Source organism: Tauraco erythrolophus, chromosome 9 (assembly GCF_009769465.1).
Source record: "Tauraco erythrolophus isolate bTauEry1 chromosome 9, bTauEry1.pri, whole genome shotgun sequence".
Classification (NCBI taxonomy): Eukaryota; Metazoa; Chordata; class Aves; order Musophagiformes; family Musophagidae; genus Tauraco; species Tauraco erythrolophus.
This window is the reverse complement of record NC_141473.1, coordinates 16,444,815-16,471,838: the sequence shown is the minus strand read 5'-3', so window position 1 is coordinate 16,471,838 and position 27,024 is coordinate 16,444,815. Positions and strand designations below refer to the sequence as shown.

General features: G+C 47.9%; 1 protein-coding gene across 1 annotated transcript in view; it reads left to right on the top strand.

Annotated features, from left to right (window-relative positions):
* HPSE2 (heparanase 2 (inactive)) overlaps nt 1-27,024 on the top strand; it is a 112,967-nt gene that overhangs the window by 48,527 nt on the left and 37,416 nt on the right. Inside the window, exons 5-6 of the mRNA XM_086616380.1 lie at nt 24,957-25,130; nt 25,683-25,854. Of these exons, the coding sequence (XP_086472506.1) occupies nt 24,957-25,130; nt 25,683-25,854 (346 nt within the window). The remainder of the gene's footprint in view (nt 1-24,956; nt 25,131-25,682; nt 25,855-27,024) is intronic.

The window sequence follows — 27,024 nt, the reverse complement described above, 5'->3', positions numbered from 1 at the left end:
CCATAAAATTATCTAGCCCTGAAACAAAGTAAAAATGCAATAAAAGCTTTAGCTTCAGTCAACTCCTGAGAGTGCGATCCCAGAGAGGGGCTGTGTTCACGTAGCAACGTGTTCCCTTGGGCAATCGTGTCCCAAACCCAGAACCGGTCACAGCCATCACTTTAAAAAGCTCAGATGTGATTGACCTCATGTGTCTGGGCTGCTTGTGTTTTGCTTTGTAACAGGAAATTACATGTGCTTTTCTCCTTGTTGGATTTGTTAGCACCCTGAGCAGTAAATAGAAACAACTGGTAGTTCTTCCAGATAGATTGCTGCGTTAGCAATGCTCCTGTAGTCCCTCTGTCCTTGTTGAGAGCACTGCAGGCTGAGCTCCTGCTAAGTGAATTATCCAACTTCAAAGCCAGCTGCTTTGCAGCAGCAGAGCTGGTGCTGGTGTTTTTATTAGCGTTTGCATCACATTAAGCTGCTTTAAATGCAGATTTAAGTTCCAGAAACATGAGGTTTAAGGGGCTTATGCCTTTGCAGAAACACAGGCTGGACTTTGTGGGGCAGATCCGTGCCGGGGGCTTTCTGTAGGCTCAGAGCAGCACCCTGTGCTTTGGCACACCATAGCATCAACGCGTGCCACCCATCTGTGTGGCTGTGGGGCTGGGGTTGCCCAGGGATGGGACTCCCCACAGCACATGTTCTTCAAAGTGGCTTTCTGAGGGAAGAGTGCCTCCAACACTGTAACTTAGTGCCAGCAGCTTCAGTGCCGTCTGGTTGTGTGCTGTTTGTGTTGTCAGCTCTCGACATGGGAACCGATTCTCTGGTAAGCCGCTTCCTCGGCACCGAAGGAGCTGGATTCCCACCGATGGAGTCTATGAACAGAAAGTGTAAATACATCTCATGTTAATGCTGGGACTTCATCTCCCATGGGTTTCTGTCCTTGGGAGGGATTTATCTCACTGTGGGTGAAGAGGGTGATGGAAGAGATGAGGAGAATAGTGCTAGGTGTTAGGTGTGTGTCCTCATTTTGGCTTGTTGCAAGTAAAGACAAATGGACTGCGTGCACCCTGGCCTTGGCTGCCATGCTGCATCTCTCATCACAGCAGATGCGCAGGCTTTGGCTTGCTTCAGCATTTGAGTGCCTCACTGTAAACTAACTAGAGATGGACATGAAATTTTATATGCTCAGAAATAAGGTGGGCATCATATGCAAAGGAGCATTCCTTCCAGCAGCATTCAGATGTGACATATTTGAGATAATAACAATGGCAAGAAAGAGACTTGGGGCTGGTGGTTCCAGTAACTGTTAATGACTGCTTGGGCATGGTGGGTGCTGCTGTGGTTCCACTGGATTATGATGCACATGTGTCAGGGATATTGTATTCTGGGGAGAAAAAGCAAAGTTTGACTTTTAAGTAACTTGATGGGTGACAGGCAGGTGCAAGTCTTGAGAAAGAATTTAGAGGGCAAAAAGATGACAGCTAGTGGGAACATTCATACACCAGAAAGCCTGGAGAAAATGGAGGGATATGGGACACTATTTGCAAATACAAACCTCACGCTAGGAAAAAGCAGTGCTCGCCCAGCTGGAGAAAGTGCACACATAGATACCTAGGCGTTAGCTGTGAGCATCACCCACCAGAAGTCCGTCCCCTCTCGGGGTGCTGGTGCCTCCTGGTGTCTGAAGGAAGTTTTTGTTAATGCAGTGTGGAGGCGATACCCTGTATGCTTTGGCTGTATGAGAGTCTCATTGTAATCTCTTTGCTTTCTTACAATGAAAAGTCATGCTAGAAATTAGAATTGCTGTTCTGTCCCTGCTGACACTCATGGTTTTAAAATGACATCTTTGTGTCCCAGGAGTCTCCCTGTGCTGCTGAGGAAGAGCCATGCTCAGGACCCAGGGACGACTCCGTACCTGGCCCTTACACTCACTCTGTGTAAAAGATGCACAAAAAAACAGTCCTGTATCTCGTTTTTTTTTAATTGCATGGTGCTTGACTCTGCTTTGAAATGGGGGAAGGCATGCAGCTCTGTTACCCTGTGACTGATTTTGCACTTATTTCTTGGTGTGGTTTCTTTAGGACATATGAGAGAGCCTGTAAAAGTGTTTGTGTTGGCAGTGAGCTCCTGGTGACCCCCTGAATCTTAGACACTACTGTTTGCTATCATGGTGTTTCCTAAAGCAGCTCAGAAAGTTTTCCAGAAATGATAATAATGCAATAGCACTCTGGGTGTAGCTTGGCAGGGAGGGGACCCCCAATTTCTGTGCAGCATGGACAGAGCAGTGTGATGCAGCTCATATGGTGTGATTTCTCGGGGATCTGGGGCAAGTGTGGTTAGTGGTGGAGGAGCCTTGGGGACAGGTATATCACTAGGCAGGGTTACGTGGCACCTTATTTTAATAACCTGCCTGACCCTGTGCAAAGGTATGAAACAATAGTAGGGCAAAGGTATGAAATAATGACATTCACTGTCATTTAAAGATCAGGTTTGCCCTGGGGGCTGCAGTATCCGGAGGGTCCGAGCCTGGCTCATCAGTCACTGGCGCTCTCCCAAGGCTGAAGTGCAGCGTCTTTGCTTCTCTCGTTCTTCAAACTGCTACTTGCAGCAGAAGCAGGTGATGTGGTCCTCTTCTAACCTCTTTCCTCCATTTGCCCAGCCCCAGTTCTCTCGGCTAGGTGCTGGAACATTGTAAATCATGTCATATATCGTGCATGACTGTATGGAGATCTGTCCATTTTTGTCTTCCCTTAGCTCTGGTTCTCTCATTATCTTTTCTGCTATACACCATCATGAGACGGGGATAATTGGTTAAGTTATAAATCACCGTCTGCTGGGGAATTGTGTGTATTTAATGCCCAAGAATCCTGTCTCATACTTGATGTCTCTGTTCATGTGTTGACAGCTCATGATAGTCCAATTGGTCCAGCTGTCCCATGTCTGAGGCTCTCCAAACCCTCACATCATTGCTTACACCCTGTCCCAGGAAACATTTAACCCTTCCCTGAGTGGGCAGCAATATAAAGATGGATCTGGTGCACGTTTTCCATTTAAGAATAAAAATACTCATGCTTTTTGCTATTAAGTAAAATTCAAATTACTGAGTTCGGTGAAGGTGGCTCTGGGGGGTACCTGGCTTTGGCTATGTGGGAGGGTGGCCTAGATGGTGTAGTGACCTTCTCTGGCCTTTGTATGGACTGAGTATTTTTCAAGGATTGTTTTCTGTGCGTTGATGTGTGAATCACGTGTTAACAGGAATGGCTCTCTGGATGTTGCTGTAACTGGAGATCTCAGCACTGTCCAGGACAGAGTTTGATGCAACATCCAAGCTTCCCTGACATTTGCTTGCAGCTAAGAGTTGTTGTCCCCCTTCACCTCTCCCTCCTGGGCTCCCCATGCCCTCAGCAGAAGCATATATCTACCAACACAAGCAATTTGCTATTTCACCTGAATGTGTGCAGGTTGGAGGAGTGGAGGGTACTCCACAGGGTGCTGAGAGGTATTGGTTCACCATATGGAGGGAGTACCCTGCTGCAGGAGCGTCCCCAAATTTGATCAGTTAGTATACCAAAAAGAAGACTAAGAAGTTACTGGATTTGTGTGTTCTCAGGAAAAAAAAAGTATAATCTACTGCAGAGTCTTTTAATTTAGTGGTTAGAGGCAGAACACGAATCAGGGGCTGGAAGCCAAAACGAAAGAATTCCAATTTGAAATGGGACACAAATATTTAGCCGGCTTGCATAAACTACCTAAGGAGAAGAAAAAAGAGTGGCTTCTCTTCTTCATCTTGTGATGCTTTATATTCAGTCTGGATGCCTTTATAGAAAATACACTTCAGCCAAATTTGAGTTATTTGGCTCAGCACATGGATAAGTGGGTGAAATACTATAGTGTGTGATGTACAAGAGGTCAGACAAGGTGATCTGATGGTTCCTCCGGCTTTAGCGCCTCTAAGAAGTTTATCGTGGCCGGAAGGATGGGGCCAGTGAAGGTGTGAGGCTGTGGACTCCATCTGTGCTCTCCTGGACTAGCAGAGGGTCTGCATATGACCCTGCCTCTCTTCTCTGATCTCGGGAGAGGATGCTCTGAAGAGAAGCTAAAGATTATGAGTTTGGAAATCATATATAAAACTGAATTCCCATGTTGTTTTCTTTTTTTTTTTCAACCAGCACTTAAGCCATGCATGATCCAACCCACATATGAGTTTGAAATGTTCCATCATGTTTTCATTATTTGTTAAAAATGGGAACTGTCAAGATCTCTTTTGCTCTAATTACCTGACACTACAGGGCTTCAGAGTGCCTTTTTACACTCTCCAGAACGTGCCCTTGGATGGGACAAGTCTGAGCTCTGCAGCAGATGCTTTTCAGAAGAAAGTTGTTGGCATGAGTGCTGAAAATAGAAGCTTGTTTACAAGGCTGGTTTTGCATTATCAGCTGTAGTTGCTCCATATTAGGCTGTGAACTTAATTAGCTCAACACTCCATTAATTCTCTTCTGCCTCTCTGGGGGCTTGTCTGCATAAGGCTCTGTTACTGCCTCAGCTTGTGCCGGGAACTCTTTATCCGGGGGACGCTGCGTTCACCACGAGTGCCACCTTAACTACCATGAATCCGGTGTCTCCGTTTTTGAGTGCACAAACCCTCCGTAGGGCTTTCTGGAGAAGCCCATCCCTGGATTATTTGGCTGTTTTTATTAGAACATACAGGCAGAGGGACTGATCTCGGCTGAAGCATCAGGAGAACTGAATGATACCATTGTTACAGCTGATTGAAAGGGTGCTTTTGCACTGGCTTAAGCTTGTGTCTGTTCTTAAGTGGAAAATGTTTCTTAAGCTGAATAATGTAGTAACATTTCTGGCCGGCATGGGCTTTTTGACAGTGAAACATTGCCACACGCTTGAGAACCGACCGAGGCTGCCGCTTTCACCTCTCCATCTGGTTGAGAAGGCTTTGAGCAGTACCCGACCCTGGGCAGGGGTCGGCATTGGTGTCCTCTCAAGCCCTGACCTGAAAAGTCCTGTTCCCCTGTAACCCCACCACAATGTGCTGAAGCATGTCCCGTGTCAAGACCACCCTGTCCCTGGGCATCATCTCCTGTGTGTTTTCCTGTCCTTGGAGCCAACCCACGCACAAACTGGGAGATGTCTTCCTCCTCGAGTGCGTGAGCTTCAGCTGTTCTGACTCTCCCGTGTGTGTGTCCTTCCTGTTTGGACAGATACTTGATACGTACCACCTCAGATGGAAAGGGCTGGACCTGATTAAAACACAGTCCAGCCACAGGCGTCCTTTTCGCCAATGCCTCCCCTCCCCGAGCAAACCTGAGGGGTTGTAATGGTGTTTAGGGTTTACGTGCAAAGCGTCAAGTAATTCTTTAACTATTTCAGATGCTGAGGGTGCCGCGTGCTAGCACGCTGGGCCCGCCGGTGTCGTGGCTGAGATTTGCTATGTTCATGCCGAGGTACTTTCTGTTTCTGCAGGAATATCTTGATGTAAAAAAGTCAAACCTTCCTGATTGATTTGGAGTTAAAGTTGGTATGTAAACTGATTAGCTTTATCAAAATACTTATATTTTTAAGTTCTCTGAACTCCCAGGATAACTGATGTTCTAAGTTATTAACATTTAACATTAACATTTCCCTTAATTACAGGGCTATGATGAAAGCCTCTCTCCCAGTGGGTGCATAGTTCTGGAACCAGTGATGGTTCCTGGCACACAATTAACTGCTCTGAATGAAGGCGGGACATTTCCCTTGGACATACCAGCTCTGCCGAGGGCGATGGCATTCCCGCGGTGTAATCTGACCTCACTGCTGTTCCTGTACAAACGCAAACGCGTATTGTTTTACTCTTTGAAAAACAGTGCTTGCACAGCTTGAATGCCTTGATAGTCAAGGTAAAAGCGAATTGGTGTGCTTGTTTTCACGAGCCCTGTTGTTAAATGACGTGGTTGGCAGAACATCAACAGCTAAAGCAAACGCGCTCATACTTGCTTCTTTCTCATCCTTGTTCGTACCATGAGGGCTTTCTGCTGCACGCTGCCTTTCGGCACAAAGCTGGGCTGAGCGTTGTCCCTGTCAGTATGGTGGGGAATGGGATTGGGATTATGACTTTATCCTCTGCATTGTTTGTCGTTCTGGTTCCTGAAAGCTCCAATGAGCTAATTGCTAGCAGAGGGAGAGGGTAGGGAAGAGCCATATGCAAAAGAGGACAGGGATATTTTCAGCTGGGACCAAGACAAAGACACAAGCTGTGAAGAGCGACGATAGAGACGTAACTTTCTAGCCTTACAACAGGGAACGTTTCTGGTGGGGACCATGAAGCTGTGGGGCTGGCTTACCAAGCAGGGCTGAGAGGGCAGGTCCTATGCTGCTATGCTAGATAGCGTAAAGGCAGAACTTGCCGAACTTAATTGGATAATTTATGATGTAACCCTTGCAGAAATGGAGCCCCTCCATTTTGTAAAACAGAATGTCCTCTAGAAAATATTTGCGCTTAGCTAGTAACGCAGATTCAAGGAAATTCCTTTCAGGAGGGTTTGAGTCTAATAAAATGGGAATGTGTGACCTGGCCTGCACCATTATTTGCCCAGTTTTATCCTTTCGTTATTATTTCCAAATGTGGAATTCTCATTCTTCTACAATTCTGCAGGTGAAGCTAGGCCAAGAAAAAACAATGGTCTCCTGCAATTACAGGGAGCACCTATTAGGGCTGTAACGAGGCTAGCAATGCAGGCCAGCATCCAGAACGGGGTTCTGAATTCCCAGGAGGTTGTGGAAACATGTCCTTGCCAACGCCCAGGAGCCTGGTCCTTGTGTGGGCGAAGAGATGCTGGCGGAGCTGTGGACCCCAGCGCGGCTGAGGGATGTTTGCTTTCAGCCCTCCTCTACGAGCGGATGGTGTTGCCTTGGCCAAACAAGAGTGCAGTGTTTGGCTCCGATGTTCCGGGATGCAACAGTTTTACAGATGGTACCGTCCCCGCTTCCAGGATGTAATCCTCTGGGATGAAGTCTCGTGCCATCTCTACGTGCTCATGTTGGAGTGTTGGTCTTCACATGACGCAAAAGACTGAGCTGTTGTAAGCACGTCGCCAGCAAGCTCAGGTCTCTTCTGCTGCTAATGTTTATGGTTTTACCTACCAAAGAGCTCCTTTTAAAAACGCGAATGTTCCTACTTCTGCCTGCCAGATACTATAACTGGGAGAGATGGATCCTTCAAGTGCGTCCTTGTTTCTAGTGATAACACCAAATTTGTACAGCAACGTATAATATTTGCAAAGGGTTTTATGTTGGCTTTGTGGCACAGACGTGGCGGATTCCGGTGCCCGGCGTTAACTGGTGGCTGGTGGGGCTGTGGGCTGCAGCAGAGGGGCTACTAGCACAGCGTGGGGACACTGTGGTTGCGGGACGAGGAGCAATCAGGATGAATGCAATGACTGTTCTCCAGATGTAAACAGCCTCGAAGCTTAATGTCTCTATTTTACGTTGACGGACATCAGGAAACACACTTTGTTATTTTAGTCTGAATAAGCTCATGCAGATGGTAAGCAGAAGCAACGAGTGTGGAGTTTTGGTGTTCTCTAACAAGCCAGGTTGCACGTGAGTGTGTTAACCTTGCCTTTGAAAAGTGCTTGATTTTTATCGGCTTGTTTACCAAACTGTCACAACAAGGCATAAACCACAGAAGATTCACACGCTGATATGAGGAATGTGCAGGTTCTTAGTAGCAAAAGAGGAATAGGAGTTTTCGCTCTTTGTTAAATGCAGTAGGCAAGCATTTTTTTTCTACAAACTGCGGAGTGAGCTGTCGAGCAGGGAGCTGGGATGAGAGGAATATGTTCTACAGGACAAATTGCTCTTCTCTCCTGCACCCTCCAGCTGCTGCAGATGCATGCGGTGGGATTTGTCTAGTTGCTCAAAAAAGCCATTCACGTCGTATTCTTTACCAGTGCCAGCAAGTCCCCCGTTCCCTCCCAGCCAGAGGCTTCCATGCTAGTGGGCCGGCTCCCTGCGAGCTGCCGTTGTGGCTACAGGAGCCGAATGAGTTAAGCCGTGCTTGCTGTTCCAAGTGGGAGCGAAGAGCCATTGCAAAATGTTTTTTCCCCCATTGGCTCTGCGTGTTGTTTTTAAAATTAAATTGGTTCTGGTTAGCAAACAAGAACAGGACGGCAAAATTAAATTTTCTGAGGAATGTTGTGAATCTTGTGTGAAAAATAAACCCCAAAATATTTTTTCCCTCTTGCGCTCTTTGGCTTGCCTTCGTCCCCTCTTTGCCTGTCATCCCTCCCTCTCTGCTCCCCCTGTGGATGTGTTGGTGGGTGGCAAGGCTGGTGTCCTCATGCTGAGGTGCTGTGGTGAGCAGCAGTGGGAGTTAATGGGAGCTGGGATGTCCTGTCTTGGCCAATAAATTTTTTGCTTTTCCCATCTACGTTTTATCCTGCGTTTTCTTTTCTTGCTCCTCTTGTTCTCACTGTCCTCCCAGCCCATGCTCTGCCTGAGGGACATTGTTGATCCTTCTCCAGCAGGTGAATGCTGTGTGAGTCCAGAGAGTACCTCGGACATGTAGAGGATGCAGTATTAATTTTAAAGGCAGAATTGAACCTATAAATTATAATTCAGTCCTATGCAAATGACTACCGCCAGCCATCTGCAACGCTTCAGTCTCGCTGGAGTCCAGCACAGACTCTGCACTGGAGGAGCTACACCCACACAGGGCTCTGTGATGGACAATACAGATTTCTCCCTGTCTGCTTCCATCTTCCTTATTTATTTATTTATGTGCAGATGGAAAATCTTTGACACAAATTGGCATTCCTTAGATTCTGTTCCCTGGAAAGCTCCTGCAGTTCTTAAAAGCTTCTCCTCCATTTGTTCAGCCTGCAGGCATTGCTGTTCACTTCATAAGTCATTTCTCTAGTCATTGCCTCAGTATTTGTGTCAAGTCTTTTGGATCTTTATTATAATTTGGCGCAAGCTTGTTCTGAGGGCTCAGCAGATTCTCGCTGTTTTGTGCAAAACTGGGACATCTTGCTCTCAGATCTTTAGATGGGACAGCAGGTTACTCTGAGTTGAGTTTCATCATACTCGTGTGGCATGTAAAGTGCTGGGGCTACTGTTATTTCTTGGCTTTTGCTGTTGCTTTTTTTTTTTGTGAAGACTCTTGATGCCTTGTAATGCTCGATACCCTTGCCACTAATTCCTGGAGTGTACCCTGGGAGGTGTCACAGCACGGTTGCCCCTCTAGCGCTTTTCTCCAGGCATCTCCTCTTGGCCATTGCTGGGGACGGGAGGCTCAGACAGTCCTCCAGCATGACATGGAGCAACCACATGGGCTCACTTGACTGAGGAAGATGGACAGGGTCAAACAATGGGTCTAAGAGAAGAATAAATGTCTCTGGGGAGGCAGCATGGATCCGCTGAAACCTTGCCTCCAGGTGGCATGTGAAGATGGGTGCCTGGTCTCTTTCAGCAGCATTTTCTGGAGCAGGGCTGTTGTTGGACCGCGTGTCTGGAACAGGGCTGTGGCTGTCGTGGGCAGCCAGGGAGCACTCCTCCCTCGCCATCAGACCATTTGAATAAATAAAACAGCTCCACTTACACTGGATGAAATCAAGTCTTCTGGATTGTGGCTAAACACGGTCAACAGCTCCTCTGGGCCCTCAAGCTGCCAATAGCTTGCACCTCCTAGTGAGTCTGTCCTTGGGAAAGAGCCATTAGAGGCTAAGGAAATTCTGCAGATCTCCATCCTTCAAGAAGTGGGAAATCATCACTGATAGGACTTGCAGCACCTCTTGTGTCAAGGAACAGGATAAACAGGAGAATTCACTGATTGGAATGCAGCTCTTGGTGCAGTGCCCCAGTCGATGCCCTCCTGGAGCATGGTTATCAACAGGATTGCCAAAACTGCTCCAGGGCACTGTGGAGGCTGGATTTCCTTTCTGCTCAGGCCTTATGGTGATTAAGTTGCACTTGGGTGAAGGGCTGTCAGCAAGCTAATGAGGTTTTCCAGGCCCCTCTGATAGTTATGGGCTTGCGTTGCATTTGTTTTGCCAGGACTCGCATGCACTGGGGTGCCAGTAAAGTTCACCAGAAAGAAATCATGATTGACCAGAGTCTGAAACATCCGCTTGATAAATCTCTTCTAACACAAGCACTGCATCTGTGTCTTCTTGATGGGATGGCCAAAAGTGTTCCTGAAAGATGTAGTCATCTGTTTCTGCACACACTCATGCAAAATATTTCATATTCCTCTCTAAATCACTGTAGATATCTACTTCTTCATTGCCATTGGTCTTTGTGATCAGAGCTGTTGCATCGCACAGCAGCACATCATCGTCAGGTCTGGTCGGCACGTGTGCTTGGGGACCGGGGCTGCCACAAAGAGGCTGGAGCTACCCACATTTGCTGCTGCTACTGCCTTCATCCTGAGCACCCTCCATCTCTCTCCATTTGCTCTCCAGGAGGTCCTCCTGGTGCGTGACTTGTCCTCCTGGTGCGTGACTTGTCCTCCTGGTGCGTGACTTGTCCTCCTGGTGTCCAGCCTCTCACTCTGTTTGTCCCCTTGGTGCTGATACAGCAGAAAGTGTGTGGAAACCCAGATCGGTGGTTGCAAACATGTTTTGAGTGTTTATAATTTTACTTTGTCATCTCTTTTTAAATGAGAATTCCTTATGCTAAAGTTTCAGACTGAAGGCTGAGGAGATGACCTGAAATCTGAGTGAGAATCTGTCGAGTCATTTCTGAGTGCTGTGAGCATAAATATATTTCCCAGTTCTGAAAGCGTAACGTTTATCCAGCTGTACAATAATGTGCAACCAGCCTCGTTTTGCAGGATCAGGCTTCCAACATCCACAGCCCTCAGCAATACATGAAGCAAGGTCATTGCCTAAGCTGGAAAGTAAATTCTTGTGAAACATTTCCTCCCAGGACAAGACCTGGTCTTTTCTTCCAACTGCCAGCACCTTCCTCCCCACTCAAAGCAAGGCTGTAACCTTTCTCAGATATGGAAACTTTCCTGTCTCCACCGTCAAAGCTTTCGAACTTCTTTTTTTGTCTCCCTTTAACCTTCCCCGTCATGCCGTGGTGTGTTCATCTGCTTTTTGCTGGGCTCACCTTTTCTTGCACTTCCCTCTTCTAATGCTGCCCACATGGTTCCCATTTAATGAAGGTGGGAGCCAGTGGGCATATCTCATATGCACTTCAAGGGGATGAGATTCTCAGGTGGAATTATTTAATTAGAGACTGCATGCAGTTTCGGGGGAATTTATTTTAATAAGTTGATTTTAATATTTTCCATGCATTTGTTTTTCAGTGGAGCTTATGCCATATCCAGAAAGGTAATGGTTCACTTAACCAGCAAGATACCTCCAGTTAAACCGTGAGAAATTGTGCTTCTTTAGATCAACCTTTATCCCAAGGAATTGTCTCGGAAGGCTATCCCCTCTGGCTGGGGGAAGAATTCCTTTCAGAGGCTTAATGGTGGTTATTTGTTTAGCTGAGGAAGTTTAAAAATCTGACAAGTACATTGCAAAAATCTCAGATCCCTCTCCCAGAAGGCAAGCCAATGACACCATTAGCTTAATCCCGCATCTCTTACGCTCAATTTTAATACGACTCCTTAGCTCCAGAATATCATGTATTTTCAGTTGAAGGATTTGTGTTCCAGTAGCAAGAGGGGAGACGGAGGGAAGGCGGTGCTGTAGGTCACTCAGCAGTTGGGTACAAAGATGTATTAAAAAACACTCAGAGGGTCTCTCTGGAAAAGTGCTGACATCTGGCATCTAAATCCATTCGTTGATTGGAGTAACTCATGGCAGAGCCTTCTGCTGCATGTTTAGCTGCATTCTCACATACTGTGAGTGAGCCGTGCTCTCATCTGCCTCTTCTGCCTACGTAGCTCCCTGTGTTTTTGACAGCCACCGCTAGGCACGATAGAATTAATGATGATGTTTGGAGCTACCATCCTGGCGGGCTGTGCGAGCACCCCTTTCCATCCCCACAGTGACTGAGGATGCACTAACTCATGCGAAGGAGGTGTGCTGGCAGCAGTGGCTGCAGAGTAACTGTTGTGAAATTTAACATCCATCCCATCCGAGTCAATATCTGCAGTGTTGATCTCCAGGGCAGGGCTGGCTTTGGGTTGTTCTCCACGAAGACGAAAGAGGTATAGAGCGCCTATGGAGATCACTTTGAGCCACTTTGGGTGCTTACTTCACAAGGAATCATGCCTGTTCTTCCCTGCTCACCTTAGAAGTATAAAGAGAAGCAACTCAGATGATGATGATTTCTCCATTGCAGTAAAGCTGGAGGAGATGCATTCCCCTGAAACGCTGGCAAGCAGTGAGGGGAAGCTGAGGGTATTGGGGGTGTGTCTGTGTCTAGTGGGGCAAAGCAATAAGTACCCTTCCAGTATACCAGGAGTAACACCATTTCAGCAAAGTGCAGCGTTATTGCAAGAGGGCGTGCTGATAATGCAACATTCTGAGTGAAAATGCAGAACAAATATTTATTGAATACATATGGATCTTCTGTATTTAACATATTTCAGAGTGATAACTGAGCACTTTTGTGGTTTAGGTTTCCTTAAGTGGTCTTTCATCTGTTCCTTCCCTCTTCAGGTCTGCTTCTGTTGCACACTTAAAATTAATACAATTAACAGCCATGTCACAGTTAATTTTTGTATGAAAGATAAAGCGAAGAGCTGTCTCTATGTCAATACATTGTTTACTCTTTTGCACTGAGTTATGGATTGATATTTTTTCTGGTTTTTCCTCTTATTTGTATGTATTTGCAGGGTATTTTCCTGCTGTTCTTTCTGCTGCTCTCTCCTCTGGACCCACAGCACAGCTGTTGCCTCTCCATGTCTCACTGGTTGGGAAATGCTGTCTTAACCTTCCCAGAGATCCTCTTGACCTGTGCCCTGAATTTGTTCAAATTTGCTTTTTTGGAAATACATTATCTTTAATCCGTTGTTGTTCCTTCACTGCCTTAAGTTGCTGAACTTTATGGTTTTGTAACTACTTGCACTCAAATTTACTTCCAGTTTTGGACTATTAATCAACTTTCTGTATCAATAATATCCAAGTAATAAACATCCTCTCCCCTACTACTTTCGCCTGGCTCCAGAGCAACTTTCCTCTGTGCATTCCAGCAGTTTGGTGTGTCTGGGACTTGCCCTGCTTTGTCTTTAGCAGATACGAGTGTAATTAAAATTACCTGTTCCTACCAACTCCAGTCATTTGGCTGCTGCCAGTCAGATGCTCAAAAGACCTCATCAGTGTCCTGTTTCTGATTAATGGAACTCTGTGGGACACGTCCTGTGCTCCTTGTCTCTTTCTCTGTCCCTGGGGACATGCACAGAGTCTGTTTATTACCTCTTCTTGAAACCCAAACTATTCTTCATACAAAACCCCCAAACCCTTCCTATTTTCTCCTTCTGTTTCCTAAACAAGTTACATCTTCTCATATCAGTATTCCCCTGCAATGACCTTTTTCCATGAAGCATGTGTGAGGTTAAATGCTGTAGCTGTATATGAGGACTTTAAAGCAAAGCAGTCTTGTTTACTCGCTATTCTCCTGGCATTTATGTATGGATGTATAATGTGATCAGAAGGCTGCCCTGTTACTCTCAGGGTTTTTCTCTGAGCCTTCTGCAATTCCCCTTTGCCATAGCCATATCCCAAGCTTTCAGCTGGTGTTAGGACACTCACTAGCTTTTGTGAGTGGTTCCCTTCAGACCTAGTTTCCAGATCTCCTTCTAGGTTGGAAAGGTACCGGTCATCTTCACCCAGACGCTACTTTTTCTAGTGTCCCCTCTCTACAGAAGACCATCTCGCCCAGGCAGCAGCACCGCTCTGTCGGCAGTAGGCACTTGAGCATGGCTCTGTGCCTGGTGCGGAGGAGCAGGAGTCTAAGCAGACCTGTCCTCCCTCACCACATCAGTGTTGTTTCATGAGATCCTAAATGTCGCATGTAGCAGCTGTTTGTTGACATAGCTTGGGAAGGATTGTAGGTCAACAAAGAGCTGTAGAATTGATTGAAAGCTTGGAAGAACTTGCACTGCTGTGAAGATACTGAAGAACTGTGACAAATGCTGCTTAATGAAAGTATATTTAGAAGAGTCTTGAGCTATCCAGAAGAAACAAAAAAGCTAGCAGACAGGGGTTATAGCAAGATCTGGTCACTAGAAGGCCAAAACAGGCAAGTTTGGACTAGAAGCCAGGTGCCTATTATGACCATGGACATTAAACAACAGCAAAATTTTGCACAAGGATAGGCTGATTTCCATACTTGCAGCAACTTTTAAGCTGGCAATGGATACCTTTTACAAAGATCTGATCTGTCCTGCTGAGAGACTGGGTAGACTTCTGCACTCCCATGTTTGTTCCGGGCTGTGCGGTGTGGGACGTCAGGCTAATAACGCTGGCCTTTTCCAGCCATTCATCTGTGCCTCCAAAATCAGGTTCAGACTCCACCCTATGTGCTTTGGTACAAGATTCCCCCCAAAGATTATCTGGGGGGAGCTCCTGCCAAACCGGGTCCCTCCAGCTGAGCTGTATCCATGAGCCCAGAGGAGGGGGAAGAGCCAGGGCCAGTTCCTTCAAATATTTTACAGATTAAGACCAGGGTCTGGGATCTGTGGGAAGTCGGAGGAGTTCACAGACCCCAGCGGGTTACGGTCCTTGCTGCGGCGCTGGCGGTCTGCGCCAATAATTGCCGTCTCCCTTGTCCGCCTAGCCTGGTCATTTGCTATTGTGTTCAAATGCAGTGACACTCGGCAATGTGGACGGGCCCTCTGACATTATTCGAGTGCAGCTGGAGGCATCTACTTTAGCTTGAAAATGCCTCTTTCTTGGCAGTGCTTTGTGTTTATTATAAGGCTGTCTGTAACGTGCAAAAGTACATTTCTTTTTGACTTCCTTCTTTATGTACTAAAGAGTGTGGTTTTTAATTAAGGATTTCAGATTGAAACATTTCCGGTTTTATGCGTTGTTTTTTGGTTGGATTTTTTTTTTAGGACAGTTTTCAGTTAAAATGTTTTAGAGTTTTGAAAATACCAGATGCCCAGCTCACAAAGTGTACGAAGAGCCCTGGTCACTCCCTCTTCCTCCCAGGGAAATCAGCTGCTCCACAGAGCGGGAACAGCCAGGGATGGCGGATGGCGAGAACGGGGTCAGCAGGCAGGAAAGGATGGGCCAGGATTGGAATCGGCAGTTTTCAGCAGCGCACCATGGCTGCGACTCCTCGCACGATAGGAAACGCTGACTTAGACCCATAAAATGGAGCACCTGATTTTTGTGGGTTCTGGGTTTAGCCCCCAAAGAGCTAGGGATTGTAAGAGGAGATGGGCGGACCCTTGCTTAACAGCAGAGCATCTCTGTTGCAGGGCTGGCGAGGGGTGGCAGGCGTGCCCCTGCCATCTCTGGCTGCCCGCCACAGCCCCCACCCACGGGGAAGCGAGGCCAACCCAAACGACTTGTAAAATAAACCATTTGTTTTTGCTGAACATAACTGCCGTTAAAGGGAAAAATAAAAACAGGCCAGATTTTTAGCTCTCCTGGTACTGGAAGAGCTTAAAAATGCCCTATAAAGGCACCCAAAATTTCTGACAGCAGCAGGCAATGAAAATTATGTTAATTAATTAAGTTTCTTAAGCTAGTCCCATGATTTTTGGGAGTTTGACTCATGACTTTTGAATGCTTGGGTTTGGCAACATTGAATTCCTCAGTTAGAATTTGTTCCCGATGTGGTGTTTCAGCTTCCTAGCATGACTGATCAATGTCACTCTCCTCTGGAGCAGCAAGAATCCGGGGTGGCGGCTAGAGGTGGAGGGATCCAGTACATGTCGCTGCGCCTTCCGCGGCCCTGGGGATGCTGTCGGGTGGGTCTGGCTCATGTCCCTGCGTGAGGCTCTTCTGAATCAAGCTGTGTGTCTGCCACATGACAGCCCTTCAGGCAGCGAAAACGGAGTATGGGAGCTGCTGGCCGTGCTGAAGGGAACGGGTGAACGGGATGCACAGCTTACCTGGGTTAAGTGTTTCAGTGGGATTGAATGAACGCGTTAAAAATATGCCTCACACTTGTACATCTTTCATTCCAGTGTAACCACGCAGCCTGTGCACAGGGTGTTCCTCGGCCCCTGCTGCCCAGCTCACTTTTTGCAGGAAAGCACTGAAAACATCCATCCTCTTGCTGCAACGTTGGCACTTCAGGTGCTGTTAAGAAAAATTACCTATAAAGAAAACCTCTGCCTTGCTACTGTGGCACCTTGGAAGAATGATGTGGATGCAGCTTGCCTGATCCGCATGTGATGCAGAGGGGAGCAGGTCCCTGTGACGGCTGCTGTCAGGAGTTGCTGAGTGTGGGGACAGGCATGGTGCCTGCCCTTGTGTCTTCTCATTCTGCGTCGTGTTACAGCGTACAGCTGGATAGCAGGTTACAGCATTATCTTGTACACACTTGTGTGCGTTTGGGCTGCACAGGGTTTCCCACACCCAAGAGGTGCGAATCAGTTGCACAAGGAGATGTCCCTCCGCATAGCTTCCTCGGCTGGGGAGCAGCACCGCACAGGGACCAAGTCACCTCTCCTCCCTGGCAGCACAGAAATCGCTCACATTTGTGCCTTAAGGCAGCTTTAAACCGTATAAATCACCATGACCCCCACCTGTGGGTAATGCTCTGCAGCTGCCCAGGTACCCCTGCCTCAAAGCCCCCAGTCCCGATGTGACCCGCAGCCCCGTCCTCCCTGCGAGGTGGCTGGGGAGGACGTTTGGTCCTCCCATTAGCCATCCCCATCCATCTCCAGCTGCCTGCTTATTTGGGAGCTCGTGGATCGCTGAGTGCTTGAAGAGCTGACCACTTCTTGCCTATTTGGGAATGCATTTAAATTGTTCCAGAAACTGCTGTTTGTTGATAAATTGGGGAGATCGCAGAGAAGTGTTTTAGCTAAACTGTGTAAAAGAAGAAATGAGCTGCAGCGCAGCACTGCCAGCTGTCATTGGATTTAGAAACACACATCATAGATTTTGTTGCTTTTCAGACAGCTGCGCTTATAGCTGCTCTTATAGCCATATAAAACAGTCATTCTGTCAGCAAACGGTCTGGCAGCGGAGCTGGGTTCTATCTGCAGCCGTGTTCCCAAGCCCGGTGGGTTTGCTCCCTCTACATGCATAGGTAAAGCCCGGAGGAAGGCGGCTTTGTAGCTTGAGCTATCACCTGTCCCCAACATCGTAGCTTTGCACAGGGTAAAGAGCAAAATGCCAGGCTATGCCCACTGCCCACGCAGCAGGTAGCGCTGACAGGGCTTGTCTTTAGCACCCCTGGTCTTTAAGAATGGATATTGGCTGCCCTGAGAGGGGGTTTTGGGGGATTTTATCCCAAGTCTGCAGTTGCTGCTCAAGAGTCTGGCTGATTTACAAACCACAGCTTGTTATATCAGAGCTCACAGTGATCAGATCCTGTCCTCTGTGGTCCATCCTATTCAGACTTTGGAGCTAGAAAGCCCCAGGGACCACATTAGGTTTTGAAGGGTTTCCTCAAGGGAAGGGAGATAGCTCTGATTTATCAAATTTTAAACTTTTCACAGGAACAATATCGATAAAGCCATGTCCACGAAGGGTTTCCTATGTAACAGACAAACTTTAAAAACTCACTGAAAGTAGTATTTGAATATTTTATACATACTTTATTTACATTCCTTTATACAAAGTGGAATGACTCCAAGCAAACTAGCCTGGCTGCATCAGGAGGCCACTCCACGAGTGAGCCATGAGAGCAGGAGCGAGTTTTTGCTGTGCACCCTGTTTCATACCAGTCCCTTGTGTAAGCGGTGTCGGTGAGACGTAACTGCAAGGCAGGCAGTCGTCGTCCCTCGGTGGGGGACCTGCCTCCCACAGAGGCCCCTGAGCAGCGAGGATGCTGATCAGCTGTTCCTGTGTTTTCTCCAGAACAGTTTCCATGGCTCAAACCCAATGATTTGGGGTGGCCAACAAGGTGCGCAAGAGCAGGTGGTGCTCGCAGTCTTATTTTCTCTTGCCCTGTTCTTCTGCTCTGCTCAAACCTGTAGTCCTCTCCTTGCTCACCTCCATTTCCCTCTGAAACTTTAGAAGATGCTGGATTCATCGCAATCCAAAAGGGAAAATGTCTTAAGTTATGCAGCAGAAGAAAGTAGCTTTCTTAGCTGTAATGTGATCGTGGTTCCTTCCCAGGCACCAGGCTGGAACAGAGGGTTTGGAAATTGCCCCTCTGGCCATTGTCTGAGCTTTACAGCATTTGGAGATTGAACACAGATCCTACATCTCTTCTGAAGCTCTCTGTCAATGTACACTTGTTCCTAGAAACCATTACTGTCCTGTGAGCTCTTTACCACGCGAGGATTGAAAACAGAGCTATTCTGCTCATTTAAGCTCTTTTTTTTTTTATATATATTTTTTTTTGCACGAAGACAGAGCTCAGGGCTCATTCCGTTTTCTCACCATCTGAGGATTAAGCCCAATCCTGACTGTTATTCAACCTCGATACTATTTACACACTGAACCCAATGCCTATGGCTTTCATCTGAGCCCTTACAACATTTGGAAGGGGGCCATGCCCCTTGTCTGGTATCAAAAGCATTATATTAATTTGGGATTCATTCCACAAAATGAGGCTGTCAGCCAGACTCCTTAGCAATTGGATATTGAACCCAGACCTCGTGGTTGTCTTCCAAGTTATATGCCAGCTGGGAACTCAGCCCACAATCCATGGCTGCCGGCCAAGCTCCTTATTGGCGAGAGATTGACACCAAGCCCCCAGACTGCTATTTCTGTACGGTGGTGTTAAGGACTAAACCTCGCTCACGTGGTCAGCATAATCACCTCTGCATTGGCAATGAAATGAAAAACCTAGTTAAAGAGTTGAATGAATATTGAGGGTCGATGTTCAGCGGCTTAAAGACCAGGGATGATGACAACAATTCCCTTGGAACAAGGCCCCCCTGATACTCTGGGGGGAATAGCCCCAGATCCCCCATCTGTCTTCCAGCTGGATATAAAATCCAGGTTCTCATTAACACAAACTGCACAGCATTTCTTTACTGGCTGGCAGTATTAAAGCCAGTTCCTCCAACTTTCAGGTATTCTTCAGATGGGATTAAACCAGATCCCTTTTCTATAGCACTGTTGGGCTCTGCCAAAGCACTTCTTGTCACTCAGAGCAGACCTCCAACACTGCACCTTGCCTTGGGAAGTGCTTCCCGTGTGCAGCATGCCCCGAGCCTTCGCTCCCCTGTAGCGTGATAAGGAAGCCTGGGAGATAAATGAGAGCAAGGGATGGCTCTGCACACCTCCATCTTCTTTGGGGGAAATCAGGAGACTGACCAGGTGGAGGGAGCATTTCAGGTGAAACGCGTGTCTCAGGCGAGGAAACTTTTCCCTCTTGCCAGTAATTTTGCCTGGGAATTCTTCAGCATCTTTACATGGTGTGGTTTTACTGCATAGCAAAATGCTTCAGAAGACTGAATTAAAACCAAACAACTTCCTAGCTGGGATGGTCATCATTAGAATGCAATTTCCAGCAACTGTGTGGGTTTCTTGGTAGCCTCGAAATCTTTAAAATTCTCTTTAAGCAGCAACTTTGAAGGAATGGCTTAGCGTGCAGCTAGAATAGGAAAATCTTCCCATGATCCAGTGGATCAAGCTGGATGTTATAGCGCATACGGACAGTGAGGGATATTGCTTTTCCTCTAAACTTGCAGTGATGGTGAAGGCTGCTCTTTGGTGCTCTATCTGTGCAAATTCTAGATGGGGATTTCTGGCTTCCCTGTCTGAAACCCTACCGTGACTGGGGATGGAATCCATGGGAAGATTTCAAGACAGTTTTGTAGACCTGTCCCATGGGTCTGGAGTTAACTCTGATTGCCTGTTGCGTATCTTCTGATTCATATTTATTTGCTAAGAAAACATTAAGTCCTTGCCGCACACATGTGGTTTTACGAGGATTTTCAGCCCAAGAGAGCCAGTGCAAATGAGATTCAGCTGACTGTGGTGGCAATTTGTTTGTAAATAAATTTTCCATGTACCCACTTGTTCTTCTATAAGTGGGAATACCTTTTCTTTTTCCATTCATTGCTCTCGCCAACTGTCTTACTCATCTCTTGTCTGAACACTCTGTACTACCCTTTCTGCCCCCTCCCTGTAACGCTCTCTTTGGGTTTCTCTTTGCCAGGTCTTTCCCAACGTTCCACTGTCTCCTGTGGGGTGCTCGAGGGCAGGGGATGCTGCTGACTGCAGGGCTGGCACCAGGAGCTGTTTGCAGGGATGCTCCAGGCATTGCTCAGAATTCATGGGGAATACAGAGTCGAGCGATACTCGTGATTAGTTGAAATCATTATTTCTAGAACGGAATTTCTTTGCTTTGTCTATGGAAGGATTAATCTGTTGTGCATTTGCTTGGTCTCTCAGTTAACCTGTGGATTTGGGGAGCGTGGTGCGTGCTGCCGGCTCCGCGCTCAGCTCTCGCTGCGTCCTCCTTGGTCCTGCCATGTGCTGTACGTGCCGGAGATGAATGTGGTGAACGGTGGGGATAGAGGGAGAACAGGCTCTTCTTTCCTGTCCTCCTGGTTGACTTCCCAGCGTTACAAAAGCCGCCAGCACGCCGTGCCATGCCCCACCACCCCTCAGCCCACTGGCTGATCTCAGCCTCTGTCTCAGCGTGCACATGAATTTCCACTCTTCATGCTAAACACTGCCAAAGCAAAATTCCTGAAGCAGAATAAAAAACGTGGAAGAATTTCAAACCTAGAGGTTACTGAACTGTCCCTTTTACCAAATGGTGGTCAATACTATGTTCTTCATAAAGTCTCTAGTACAACATTTAGTTCAGTAACTACAACTGGAAAGTCTTTCCAATTATTTTAAACTGCCAGAGATGTTTTAATGTGCCTCAGATTTTGTGCTGGCATGCCACGGAGTTAAGCGCCAACCATTTTTCAGAGAACTTTCAAATTTAGCCTCGTATAAAAAGGAGAAAAATGGGAAAGGATCCCAAAGTACATACTCGTCCTATGAACCCCAACACCATTTGTAGCCTCTCAACTTCTCCTGCATTTTGAAATTGTTTGTCTCCCTCTGTGCAGGGTGAGAGATCCATAAAACCAGCCAAAACCTTTTAACTCCTGTGCAGAGCTTCAGCCGAGGGCAGGACAGGGAGCAGATCTTCACTGGCGGCCACCCAGCCATGCATCGTTGGTCGGCATTCACTCTCCAGGTGCCTCTAAGCCTCTGCAACCAAGGACATAAAAGGTTGAGAAGGCCCAAATATCTTCTGATTTCTCTTTTGTGCCGACGCCATGGGGCCTCGATCTGTGCCTGCTGGCTGCTGTTAATTCCAAACCCACCGAGGCAACTGCCCAACCCCACTGAAACCTGCCGCGGGGTGCAAGGGAACGAAGCACGTGGCTTTGCTGCCTTGGTCGGCCTTGCTCCAACTGCGTGAACTTTAGTGAGTGGTAGAAGCTGACTCTCAGCATCCTTGGTGGGTTTTTCATCTTTTTTTTCATATTTTTTTGCTTTATTCCTTCTCCCTGAGCTCAGTGGCATGTGAGCGCTGAGCGTGTGCATCTCTGCACTGGGCAGAGGGAGAGAAGGGGCAGGGAGAACGTCTTATAAATCCAGTTCTGCTCTATTAAGATTCATTCTGGTACGACAATGGCTTTTTCTATTGAAAGGCTTTGTGAAAGCCTTGCCTAATGATCTGTTAGCTGGGGAAAGGTTAAATTCCTGGAAGATTTTCTGTGTTTGATGAAGAAAAAACAGTGCAATTATCCAGAACTCAAAGTGAGTTTTAGCCAGCTGTTAATAATACTGCGATTCTTCATGTTCTCATTACTCAGAAGTAATGTGGCCATCCCTAGTCATGGCAGTAAAATATTTATAGCATTCTCTTTTGGCCCTGTTTGTACTTGTGGAAGACTGGACATCACTTGAGATCTTCTAAATATGTTTCTTTTTGTGCTTTAGCCACCCATGGCAGTACTCTTCTCATCTAACGGCAGCTGTCTGCAACAGAGATGTCCAGTTTAAGGCAATCGCCTCAGGAGGGGTCAGACATGCCCTTTAACCACTAGCAGTTGGGCATCTTGTCCAAACTGGACATCAAGGCTCTGCTAGAGTCACTGGAGAGACTGGTGCTTCCACATTCTCACTGTCCTTAGAGAGCTGCCAAGCATAAAGGAGATAAACGGGCTCGACACCTGATACTCTCAATACCAAGAGTGCCCATATTAACAATCTGGTTTGATGCAGAGGTAGGTTTGTTAGAAGTTTTCTGCTCGTTGCAGTCTGCAGGTCGATTTGTGTGCCAGGAGACCACTGGAAACTTGCAGGAGCAACCCCTGGCCATCTGTGTGTTTCTCCTAGCTCTCTGCCCTGATCACTGAGGTTTCCAGCTTGAAAAGTCATGGCAGAACATGAAATACATGTGGTATCTCTGCGTCCAGGCACACGGAAACAAAATAAGTGTCGTGGGGAAAATATAATTTCACAGTGGCAGGCCCTGCACTGGGATAAACAGACGGCTTGTTTCCTCCAGTAGATGCATGGAAAATCAATTCCCAGTCCTCTGCAGAGGCTCCTAAACATGAAGCAAATCCCCTCCTGTAACACTTAAGAACTACAACTGTTTTGCACCAGCAAAACAGGTTTCGCTTCTAGGAGGGGAACTGCAGGTAATACCCTTTTGCTGTCTTCATGTTGTCATTTAAGTGTCTGTCTTATCCCCTTTATAGAAGTCTCGTTTCCATCGCAGCTTTTCGCCTGGAGGTCTGAAGTAAATGAGTATTAAGTAACTGTATCTGTCTCTAATTCACTAAACATCCAGAAAAACAGCTAATGCGACTGAACCAGTGGGATGAATACATTAGATTAATCTAATTCAGCTACTTTTCACTCAAACAACCAGTAGCATTTAGAAAAGGGTCGTGTAAGGGATTAGGAATTTCTTTTCCACATTTTTCCTTTCTTCTCCTTTCCATGAGTTTGCTGCGTTCCTTTAAACGTTAGCTATTCAGTTAGCTTATTTACTTGACCCTCCTTAAAACACTGCTTCTAAAATAAGTTTATTCTTCTCAGACCTCAGAGCTGGCTCCGTATTCACCATGGCTTTCAGTGACCAGGAAAGGTGACAGAATAAACGCAGATGTACAGGCTGTGAGGAGCTTATCTCAACCGGAGGGAGCAGCTCCTGGCCATCACCATCTCGCTTGCGCCTTGGTCCAGCAGTGCGAGCATAGGAAGTCTCAGAGCATTGCCCCTGGGCTCAGGACAATTCCCTGAGCGTGCGGTCGCCTCCTCTCCATCCCCTTCAGCTCCCTTGGCCATGGTGGTACACGCTATCGCCTTAGGGCCGTAGCAAGTCTGACGTATGTATCCTCCACTCCTTCGTAACCCTCTTTACTGGAAATGTGTAAAGAGACCCAGAGCACGCTGCCTAGACCCTTTGGTTTAACAGCGAATTACTGGTAGCTGCTCTCGGTGTGTGTATTTCTGGCTGCAGTTCAGTCTAAATAGGGGCTACCTCACTTTCTGGAGAGGACATCATGCGAAATCATGTCAAAAGCCTTAAAAACCATCAAAGTATAAGACCTAAACAGCTGCTTTGCTGCCCACAAGCCCTGCTCACCTGTCAGTAGGTTGCTTTAGTGCAATTTGTTCTTGACTAATTCCTGTGACTGTCGGTCATCTCCTTATGTTTTGTAAGTGCTGACAAACAGCTCGATTATTTGTCCAAGTAGTTTTCTGGGACCTGAAGCCGGTCTGCCTACTCTGTAATTCCCCAGCATCTCCTTCCTGTCTTCTGAAAGCATGGCCCTCGGTCTGCCCTCCCCAGCCCCCTGGAACCTCCCCATCCCCGCTGGCTCCTCACGGTTAAGTGATTGCATCTCCGAGGCTGCATCAGGAAGCTCACCGAGTGTCTTGAGATGCAATTCAACATGCAGGAACGACTGAAAATGCCGCAGTTAGCTAATTGCTCTCTAACCAGGTCTCCTCTCGCTGTCACATGAGTTCTTACCTTATTAACACTGGCAATTAGCTTCATCAGGTATTTGATTGCTTTTGAGTTTTTAGGGAAGACTGAAGTGAAGAAAGGCATTAAGCGTTTTGGCTCTCCCAGCAGTGCCCTGTGCTAATGCCACTCCTCCCCGAATAGTGGGTCACCTCCTTCTTTGATCTCTCCTCCGCTGCTGGCTGGTGCCCCACTGCTCATCAAGGCCACAGCATGGCAGGGGAGATGCCGGTCAGGGAGATTCAGTGCCAGCAGGTGGGACACAAATCCCACAAAGACCCCAGCACCGCAGGAGGGCCACCCTGGCAGCAGGGCTTGCCAGGCTGTCACCAGGCAGGGAGCTCTAGTCTCTCCACAAGCTCAAGGGGTAGTGTGAAGCTCCTCTCTTTGTGCAGAGGTTAGCCGGCTGCCTGGTGCATGCCTTGGAGGTTTTACTTGACTATTGCTGGACCTTGGTTGTGCACAGGGGTCTGTGGGAGCAGGGAGCAGGCTGTGGCAGCGTGCAGGAAAGGTGGCCGTGAGCTGGCAGCCCTGGGGTGGTGGTCCCCTCCTCTGCTCCCTAGGCTCTGCAGGGATCTGCTCTAAAAGAGATGCAAGGCAGGATAAGCACAGGAAAGGCTGAACTTTCGCTGCCAAGAGCAGATGAAAAGAGATGTTATGGAGTCACTCGTCTCTGGTAACATGGCCCCTAGCTCTGACACAGCGGTGGAGGGCATCCAAGTTTCATGCTGGAAAGAGATGAGCCCACACCTGGAATCCTATCCTGATTTCAAAGGTCAGGTGCATTTCTGCGGTTACAGATGTCATGGGGATGGCATTTGACCCTGGCTCATCCTACACAGAAGCCAAGGTCGGATGGACAGCAGGATCATTTGAACCTCTGTGGAACTAGCTTTTGTTTGAACTACAAGCTGTTTTTTGTTTCTTCCCAGCCAGGTCTCTAGACAAACTCTATAACTTTGCTGACTGCTCTGGCCTTCACCTGATCTTTGCGCTGAATGCTTTGCGCCGAAACCCCAACAACTCCTGGAACAGCTCCAATGCCCTCAGCCTGCTGAAATACAGTGCCAGCAAGAAGTACAACATCTCCTGGGAGCTGGGCAATGGTGAGTGTGGGAACAGGAGGAATGGAGCTCACTGTAGCAGAAAGGTATTCCCTTTTGGAAGAGGATATTCACAGATCCTAGGATGCTTTGCCAATGTAGTTTCAGAGGGATATAAAGGCCCCTGCCATAAGGCAGCACTGTCTCTAAGACAGATCTGGCATGTGTTAGCCCATTAGATGAACGTTTCCATCAGTTGGTACATTAAATGTTTCTGCCCTGGCTGCTGGGTATAGCTGGTCCTGGGGTGGCCAGACCAGCAGCTGTATGGACTTGATGGTGGCTGCAGTGCCAGGGGAAGTGGGGGACCCTACAGGGATGGGAGCATGACACCAAGGTGCGTGTCCTTCACCCAGCACACAGCAAAAGGGGCACAAGAGAGCAAGTGATGGCCCTCATCCACTTCTCAAAAGCTTCTGCTGCTGCTCCACGGAGCAGGCAGGCAGCTCTGTGGAGCTCAAGCTGTGCGACAGCGCAAGCTGTGTGTCTCTCTCCGGAAGCGTGGATGAAGGAGTGGAGCTGGCAAGCCTTTCTTGTCTATTTTTATTTTCCCAGAGCCCAATAACTATCGGACCCTGATCGGCCGCTCAGTGAACGGCAGCCAGCTGGGGAAGGACTACATCCAGCTGAGAAGCCTGCTGCAGCTTATCCGCACTTATTCCAGAGCAAACCTCTATGGGCCAAACATTGGGAGGCCCAGAAAGAATGTTATTGCTCTTCTGGAAGGGTAAGCAATGTTGCTTTGATCGAGAAGAGATCAGAAACCCCTCCGGAGACTGATGCCCTTTGCAGCAGGTAGACTTGCTCTTTGGCTTCCTGATGTCCAACAGCTGCCAGGACAGTGAGGCTCTGTGTGGCTCAGCCACCACAGTACCAGGGGCTTGGGGACATGGTCGTCTGTGCTGCTAAACTTCTGCAGAGGTCCCTGGTGAGATTTTGGGCTGGGCTGATTAACACTCTCCCAAGTATTGTCAGCGTTTCCCAATTATAGGCAGACTGAGCTCCCCACCTGGTTGGGTTGTGAAGATAACGCAGTGGTGTGGATGCAGGCTCCTGCGTGCCTGTGGGCTGTAGGGCCAGGAGGTACGTCCTGGAACCACTCACCAGTGTAGACATTGTCTGAGTCCTCCTGGACAAATTGCTTTGCTCTTCCCATTTAGGGAACGCTTCTCCCTGTGCTTTCTCCATCTGTGCAGAGGAAGAACCTGTAGCAGCTGTCTTCACTGGCCAAGCCCTCTGCTCCCTCCTAGGAGAATTGGCATGTCTCTAGTTTGGGGAGGCCAGAGGTGGAGAAGGAATGGTGACAGTGAGGGACACAGACACCTGGAGGTGACATTGGACAGCTACAGGAACCGGGGAGGTGTGGGAGCCTGCTGGCAGCAGGAACTGGGACTGTGCAGATCGAAGGCCATGCAGCAGAGGGGAAATTCCCTGCAGGACTGTAAACAGAAACTCCAGTGCAGAGAGCTGGGCAGGGGGAGGTGTGGAAAGGACTCTGCTGGGAGCAAAGCTGGGTCTAGCATTCATTAACATCTGCATGAATGATCTGGCAGAAACAATAAACAGCACACTGATGCAGTCCCTGGCGAGGCGGGGAGGGAGCCGGGGCCAGATTCTCAGCTCTGCTGCAGCAGCACAAAAAGACCATAAAGCTGGTGGAACCAGCTGCGATGCCAGCATCCCTCCCGCTGGCAAACGTGGGGGAGCAGCCCCTGTGCCCACACCATGGCTGCTGCTGATGCCATGCCAGTGCCTCGCTTGCCGGAGCCACCGGCCTTTGGTACAGCGCGGGGGGAGTTACAAAATGTTGTAGTAGCCTTGATCAGCAGGAAATCTATTAGCGCCGGGAGGAGCGGGCTGAGTAAGGAAAACAACAGAGATGAGAGCCAAGAAGCTC